The sequence below is a fragment of the Callionymus lyra genome, chromosome 12 (assembly GCF_982586985.1).
Source record: "Callionymus lyra chromosome 12, fCalLyr1.hap1.1, whole genome shotgun sequence".
NCBI lineage: Eukaryota > Metazoa > Chordata > Actinopteri > Syngnathiformes > Callionymidae > Callionymus > Callionymus lyra.
This window is the reverse complement of record NC_141829.1, coordinates 25,623,951-25,632,013: the sequence shown is the minus strand read 5'-3', so window position 1 is coordinate 25,632,013 and position 8,063 is coordinate 25,623,951. Positions and strand designations below refer to the sequence as shown.

Below are 8,063 nucleotides of genomic sequence, written 5' to 3'. Positions count from 1 at the left end.
ATTTTTCTTACACCTCTTAATATCTTTTTATTCAGTCATTTTTAAATCCTGAAGGTTTTTGGAATTTCTGTTGCAGCTCATTAGTGATTAGTTGAATTTGTTGTTCTAAGCTTCAGCAGCTTCTTAAATCCAAAGAGGAAATTAAATAAATTGTTTTGGCCGAACATGCGGCAACTTCTCCTGTTTCATGGAATTTCTGTTTAATAGACACAAATCAAGCAATTCGAACCACAGTCAGTGCACTTCTGGAATCTTCACGACTTGATGGTATATTAAGTTAAAGTAACTAATCACTCATCATCATCGTCGTCACTGTCATCATCATCATCATCATCATCATCATCGTCATCATCGTCATCATCGTCATCATCGTCGTCATCGTCATCATCATCATCATCTTCTGTGTTAACTTTTCCTGAGAGGACATCTTCAATCCAGTCCTCCAGCTCCTGAGCGCTGGGGAGATCATCCTCATCGTCCATTTGCAGCCACACACTGTCCGCCTAAACACACACACAAATGCACCCATCAACGACACATCAACACTTCCTCATTGAGACTTCCTCCACCTACATCTGTGACGTTGACGACTCCAATCTGTGGTCTGAACAAATCCACCTTGAAGGTCTTCTCCCAGTACGGGATCAACTGGAGAAGCAGAGACAACAAATGTCATGTCTGAGCATGTGTCAGTCAGAATAAGGTTCAGTTCACCAGTGGAAAATCATCGGGGTCAATCCAGACGATGCTGAGGTCGGGAAGATGAGTGTTTTCCCGGGCCACTTCCTTCAGGAGCTCCAGGAACTCATAACCATCTAGAAGACAAGAAAAAGTTAGACAAGATCATTCTCACTGAGTGTTTGAAGACTACAAACACACACTCAGAGTTGTGTAGATCAAGGACAGAGTCCACTGTGAAAAATCCTGAGCCTTCTTTCTGTTGCTATGCAAGAGGTTGCATGGACCATAACGTTTGTTGATGATTTAGTGTTGTGAGGGAAAAAAGGAGGTCCAGGAATAGATGAAGGAGAGTCAAGAGAAGAAGTTAGGGATAATTAGTAGAGGAAGTTAAAATGCTATTTCAGAATAGGTAGGTGAAGAAATGAGTGCGGGCACGGTGGAGTTGTCCTAAGCTGTCAGAGATTTGTTGACTGACCTGCATCCTCTTCCTCAGCAAACGCCACAATGTGGATTCCATCTATGTCATCCTCCTGAGACCAAACAAAAGCAGCTGATATTTGACACTCTGCTGACGGAGGAGTCACTTACCCAGGTCTCGAACATGTCTTCCGCTCGTAGCTTCCTCAGTGTGGGCCTGTAGGAACAAACTCTTGTCACTCCTGTCTTCAAATCAAAAGTACTGACCTGCTTACCGTCTGTGCTCGGTGATGAAGTCCACCAGCTCCTCCTCAGAAAGTGGTCTGCCCGGGACGGTGACCGGCTCCTCCATGAAGGGCTCGTAGAAGTCCACCTCGTTGAGCTTCAGCGTGAGCTCTTTGGCCACCTGAATCACATGAGAGTGAGACGTCATGCCAGAACCCAGTAGAAGATCTTTGTGTTACTTACAGCCTTCTCAAACGTAGCAAAGAACTTGATGTAGGGCTGAAACTGCTCGGCTGCTTCCTTGAAAGCCTCGTAGTCTGATGAAGAGCGAAGAGGATTCAGACGATACACTGAAATAGATGAACTATGACCTCTGCCTAAAGCCTCAGAGGGACGTAGTCGTGACTGAACAACTTAGCAGCTGTGTGTTAAAAATGGAGCTGTAAAGCTGCAGAGCTAAGAGTTGAAGGACAAAAGAAGAACAATCACACTCACGCTCAGAGTCCTCGCTCTTGAAGTATCCAATCAAGCGGATGTCCTCGTCCATGCGGTCGAAGGCTCTCAGCTCCAGAGCGTTCCCGATCAACTCCACAGGATCCTCCAGCAGCTACGAAGGTGTAACATCACTGAGACTCAGAGTTTTGTAGATTACTCAGAAACTTAGGGTTGTATAAATGACTCAGGCACTCAGAGTTGTGTAGACCATTCAAACGCTTGTGTGGGGTCGACTCACGTCCAACAGAAACTCAACCAGCGTGTTGGCCGACAGCAGACCGTCGAACTCCACCACACGATCGTCCTTGAAGACGTAGACGCTCCCTTCCTCGTCTAAACCTGCAATGTCATAGACAAACGCTCTTTCATACTTTTTTTTAAATGAAAAAGTTATTCACTGACATATGTGTGCATGGATGTGTGTATATATGTCTGTGTACAAGCAAGTTTATGAATATATGTGTGCATACATTTGTGAGCGTATCTATATACACTTTATATCGGTATGTATGTACTCTTGTTTGCATGTGTAGTTAAAGTTGTGTTTGTGTTTTATTGCCTATGTATTTTGTCAGTCTGAAACATAATGTCAAGAAACAACAACAATTGGGGAATTTGTATTACAACAACACAAAAAGTTATTAAAAACAAACAGTAATAAAAGAGACACTGGAATCTTCTTAGGTCACAAAATTGAGTGCTCAACAACTGACCCAGTTTCTTTGACACTTTGGCGTCCTTGTGTGAGTCCACCATTCCAAAACCAACTTCCTTCTCCTCCATGACCTGAGCCACCAGCTGCAGAGGGAAAGAGACGACAATGAATTGAAAATAATGCATGAGGGATGAGAATGAAACAAACTGATCTTGACTTCCCTCATGGTTCCTGACCCGCTTTTCTACTTCTACATGGTTAGGTCACCTTCATTATCCTGTTTATTATCCAGCTGACTCAGCTTTTTCTTCACCTCCTGCTCTCGCTGAAATTTGTGACAAGGATCTGTTCATCTAAATCTAAGACCAGGGTTCTCAAGGAAAATGTCTCATTGTGATCAGTAGCTTTGAATTGACTCAAGATCACAGACTCAATGGAGTGTACGTTCACACCAAACATACCGTTTGTTTGATGCCCACTGATTAACATGTAAAGTCGATGTAGAAGATCTGTTACGAACTGTTGAGAAGTTCGGGGCAGTAGCAGCTTCCATGTGTTTTCTAGCAGTGGTAAACCGTGAGCTCCACAGCCTAGCCTTCACCACAGCCATCGCATCGAAAACCAACATCAATGAAATTCTTTGCAACAATAAACCAACTATACATTTACTTTATAAAACTAGTGATCATTTAGACTCTATAATAAGAGCTCAATAAAAACACCCTCTAAAGCCAAAATCTCAAACTGAACATCAATTGCAGATATGCCAAGAATCCTGATGTCGGTTTATGACTTCAGATTTGTCAGAGAACAAATATGTTAGCACAGAGCTACCCATAATACCACTGTATGATTTTGGTCTAGCATTAGTGTCATTATTTTCAGAGTCCACTATTTCCTTTGTTTTGAACAACCGTTCTAATGAAACATCACATAATTTTTACAATGATGGCGCCACCTTCTAAGCTCTATCAGCCCATAACTACAAAAGAGCGGACTTTTATACAGTTTCGTAAAGTCCTGTCCGTGTCTTAATAGAGAAAGATGATTCTGACTGGTTGACATCCCGATGTGTCACATTTTTTTACTTTCCGTTAACCTGAGAACCGCCAGAACAGCTTGCTCCCTCTATTTATGACGGGTCATCTAGAGGTCAGCAATTCCCATCAGCACTAAAGGTCGAAGAACACAACGTCTCCAAATATCAACGACACAATCTTGAACTCCAAAGCACCTGAACTTTTACATTACAAGACAAGAAAAGTCATACAGATCTCCTAATTTGGTGGTATCATGAATAAACTTGAACAATTCTTCCAACAAACTGTAAATAAATATATACATATGTATATCTATTTGTCAAGAGACAAGAACACACAACAATTATTGTAAATGAACCAATGAGAGGGCTGTTTGCAAAAAAAAATCTTTAAAGTTTATTTCTATTAAATTTAATTCAGATTTATTTGTTAATTTTATTCAATTTCCATTTTGTTGTTTCCATTGTTTTCATCATTATGTATTTGTCTGTTAATAAATACATTTATTATATTTTTTCTAACAAATATTTATTTTATAGCTGGTTTTAAATGTAATTGAGTGTTTAATTATCATTTCCTTGTTGGGGTTTCTTAATGTTCTCCTATATTATATATTTTTTAGTTATTACATTTATTTTATATTTTGTATTGAAGCCACAGCAGGATTTAATCTATGTTGGGAAATTTTCTTTTAACCCCCACCCCCCATAATTCCAGACCCCCTCCTGAAAATGTACACAAATATCTGGGATATTTTGAAGGTCAGGTCAGAGCCTGTTGAGCTTTGACATTTCAAAAAAGGAGGACAGGCTTGGGTTGTCCTGCAAGTCTAATGTCATGACAGGTTTTAGCCCTTGTTGCTCCTACCTCTAGCACTAACTCGATCATCTGGTGTTGCTTCTGCAGCTCCTTGTTGTCTGGGACGGGCTCGTGGTAGAACAGACACAGCATGTTGTACTGCTTCAGGGCTTTCTTGTAGTTCCTGTCATTGATGTCCAGAACACGGTCTTTCCCATCATAATGTGGGAACTCCAGGCCCTTCTCAGCCGGGGCCCCTGGCACCAGACCGAGGCACGGCAGCAGCACCAACCACAAGGAGAACATAGTCCAGAGCTTCTTGGGAGTTTCTTAGGAGTTCTTGATCAACAAGTGTGGTGCATCCAGTGAGTGCTCTTAAGAGGAGGAACTCTGTCAGCGACTTGTATCAGGCCTCAAATCATCTAGATGAATCCAACATCCTCAGATCCTCGTCTCTCTTCTCGTTCACTGCAGGATTCCGCCTGTCTGTCAGCGACTGAGGGGCTAAAACAAATCAGTGCTCCACCTCCAACCATGCAGGACAGGCCCATTTTTAGGAGACCAGTTGTTTGAAATCTAAAAATAAATCTGCAAGTGAGAAAAGAGAAGTGGGAGGAGCCTGATTGTGACTGTGTGAGATTATTTTGGCTCAGAGGAAGAGTGAAGCCCCAAGTAAAAAAAAAAAAGAAGTTCAGATCTAATGTCATGATGATCATCAATGGGGTATGTTTAAAGATTTTTAAGTTTAAAGAAGTTTAAAGTTTGTCATGCAAAGTTAGCAAGTCAAATGAATCACATCTTAGTCTTAATGATATGACAAGATGATTATGTTTTTATTGTTTTAGATTGGTTCTGTTTTTCGTTTGTTTGTTTTGTTGTTAACCTCAATTTCTTTCCCTAGAAAATTAAATCTGGATATAAACGTTTTTTTTAATTATTTTAAGTTAAATTACTTTTCCAAGATTAATTGTTTTTTTCTATATTTATTTTAGTATTATTTTTGCACAAAGTATTTATTTAGAGATTATCTACTTTGCTTTTATTTACTGTATTTAAACTCTTCAATTATGAGCCTACTGTAACCAATAATTGAAATATTAAAATAATATCCATATAATATCTTCTTAAGGACATTTCTGTTGTAAACTTGTACAAACTATGTCAACAACAAGCATGCCATGCTGCGCTGGAATAACCTATAGTTACTTTGAAAAACAATAAATCATTCAAGATGATGAAGATTGTTCATAATAATTCAGAGTTGGAAAAGGTTTAAACTCCAGGTGCGTGTAGTGTGCAGCAGATGGCAGCGTGGGTCTTCAAACGGTAGCGATAATACCCCATAATAATACAACTAACAAAAGGTTTGAGGGTGCACACCAATAAAAGTAACATAGTAGTATTAATAATAAATAAATCGTGTTTTATTTTTGTGCATACAAACATAAACATTCAATACCGTTTTTCACATATAAATATTTTATTTTATTTCTTTTCTGGTACTAATTATAGCATTTTTCCATTCACATTCAAGAAGAATAAAATATATTGTTAATTTACACTATAAATTGATTTCCTTTTTTTTTTGTTGCACCAAGACACGCAAACAACTGTCTGATGTGCAAATGAACATGAAAGACAGTTTCTATTTTGACACTGAAGTTCAAATGTCTTGTCTGAATCTGTTGGTCAACGGCACTAGTGACTAGTGAGGAGCCTTGAGGCACCCCACACAATTAATGCCCCTGGGTCAGACACATCAACAATAGTAGAATAGGTAGGTAGGGTGGTAGAACTTTATTTAAATTGTTTTTTTCTAATTATCCACAGCAAAAACAATACAGCAATTTTTTCATAAAAAATAATCAAAGTAAAATAAGAACAAGAACAAAGAGAAATAAAGAGAAAGAACAAGAGGATACAATCTAAGTCTAAAGATAAAGAACACAGATCAAAGCAAAATAACAAATAAAAAGGATACAAAGACTAACATAGAACAGAGCATCATAATATTTTTACTCCACTCCTGCCCCCGAACTCAGAATTGTAAGTAAGTAAGTAAGTAAGTAAGTAATATTTATTTATATAGCGCTTTTCGAGACACAATTTAATAGGCCGAGGAATGAATGAGTCCCTGAGTCTATTTGTTTTGCACCTGGGAAGGAGCATTTGTGCACTCATTCTGCTTCTCTGCTCACTGATGACAGTGTTGAGAGGATGACTGTCATCATCCATGATGGACAGTAGTTTTTCCAGTGATCTCCTCTCAGCAACTTTCACCAGTTAGTCCAGCTTCATTCCAACCACAGAGCCAGCCCTTCTGATCAATCTGTCCAACCTGTTGTCACTCCTCTTGGACACATTCCCACCCCAACACACCACATCATAGAACAGGACACTGGCCTCTACAGACATGTAGTGTAGTGGCCAGTGTCCTGTTCTATGCTGTGGTGTGTTGGGAATACATAACTGTATAAAATACACAGAATACACAGAATACACTCTGGAACCAGACGTATATGTCTGATTAAACTTTTTTTTCTTGTAGAAAATGTTTTTACAACTAAACCAGGTTAGTAGCTTATAATGTTCTCAAAGAATGTGCCATGAAACAATTATATTATGTGGATATTAAACTGTTTCTGTAAGAAGTGGTATTTCCAAAGGTGAACATGTTTAAGTGTCCCAGCATGCTTTGCATGACTGCATTCTACTGGCCAAAAATTTGTAATTTAATTATTCATTTTCTATGCAGTTGGAATTGGGGAGCCCTACTGAGGGATATTTGTGAGAGTGTAATTTGTAAAGTATTTATTCATTTATAGTGTCCAGTTTGGATTCCACAATAATTTTACTCCTACATTATGGGTATGAGCACATACCACTACGACACAAAACTGCCCTGCTGCAATGAAATACATGTATTTATCGATTTTAATGACAAAACAATAACATGGTTATGATAGTATGTGCCTACCATGTGCTATCACTGTTGTTCGTGCCATTTAACACTTTGAAGAGTCAGCAAATTTAAAAAATAATTAGAAAAAAGCTAAAAGGATCTTAAGACTGGCAGATGTTTTCTCTGCTGAACACATAAGGTGCTGCAGTTGACTTGTTCAAACACAGATGTGGGCGTCTATTCATGTGACAATAGCCACTTTGTCACTGCATTGCTTCTCCAACTTTAAGAACCAAACAGATGGAAACATGTGGCAATAAGTTTGATTATATTTGAAGTTTTGATCTCTGTATGCAGGTCTGTCACATTGACCAGCTGGTGTGCCCTGATACAACCTGGGGGAATGCTTGTTATGTAATGTAGATGAACACACAAGAATAATTGTTCAAAAAACGGGTTGCTTTGACAAGTCTTGATCTGTTTCCTGGCTCTTCTGTGAGTCCCGTAAATATGTTAAACATGCAGATGCATGCTTGTGTGTGTGTCATCTTGTTTCACTTTCTCTGAACAACTCATGCTGTATTTTTCCATAAAGCTAGTCACATGTCTTCTGTTGACACTAGCTCAGGTGAACACCGGTCAGGTGATCTTTTTGAAGCCGCAGGTAGCAGATAAATAGAAAGGAAATGTTATCAACAAGCTGTTGTTAATCATTCCCCATCTTTGGAAAATAAGAAGTTGTTCAGCACAAGTCACATGACAGAGAAAACCTGAAACTTTGCACTAATAAGTTTTATCCAACCTGCTCAATAACAGTTACTTGTACCTCTTTAAAAGTCTGAAGCTGCAG

At 39.0% G+C, this 8,063-nt stretch overlaps 1 protein-coding gene across 1 annotated transcript; it reads right to left on the bottom strand.

Annotated features, from left to right (window-relative positions):
- Nucleotides 1–7: 7 nt before the first annotated feature.
- On the bottom strand, nucleotides 8–5,353 carry casq2 (calsequestrin 2). Its single transcript, XM_087804875.1, has 11 exons — nucleotides 4,381–5,353; nucleotides 2,532–2,616; nucleotides 2,057–2,157; nucleotides 1,819–1,930; nucleotides 1,567–1,640; nucleotides 1,374–1,504; nucleotides 1,270–1,315; nucleotides 1,157–1,211; nucleotides 715–815; nucleotides 574–648; nucleotides 8–503 (listed from the first exon to the last, which is right to left on the bottom strand). The coding sequence occupies exons 1-11, from the start codon at nucleotides 4,615–4,617 to the stop codon at nucleotides 291–293; spliced, it is 1,230 nt and encodes a 409-aa protein (XP_087661001.1). The 5' UTR covers nucleotides 4,618–5,353; the 3' UTR covers nucleotides 8–290.
- Between the last annotated feature and the right edge of the window lie 2,710 nt (nucleotides 5,354–8,063).

What these genes read in the sequence shown, in the direction of transcription:
- casq2 (XM_087804875.1), bottom strand. Translation starts at nt 4,617, where the DNA reads ATGTTCTCCTTGTGGTTGGTGCTGCTGCCGTGCCTCGGTCTGGTGCCA. An exon ending in TTGCTACGTTTGAGAAGGCT is followed by an intron (nt 1,505 to 1,566) that starts GTAAGTAACACA and finishes CATGTGATTCAG; the next exon opens with GTGGCCAAAGAGCTCACGCT. An exon ending in TGCTGAGGAAGAGGATGCAG is followed by an intron (nt 816 to 1,156) that starts GTCAGTCAACAA and finishes CTTGTCTTCTAG; the next exon opens with ATGGTTATGAGTTCCTGGAG.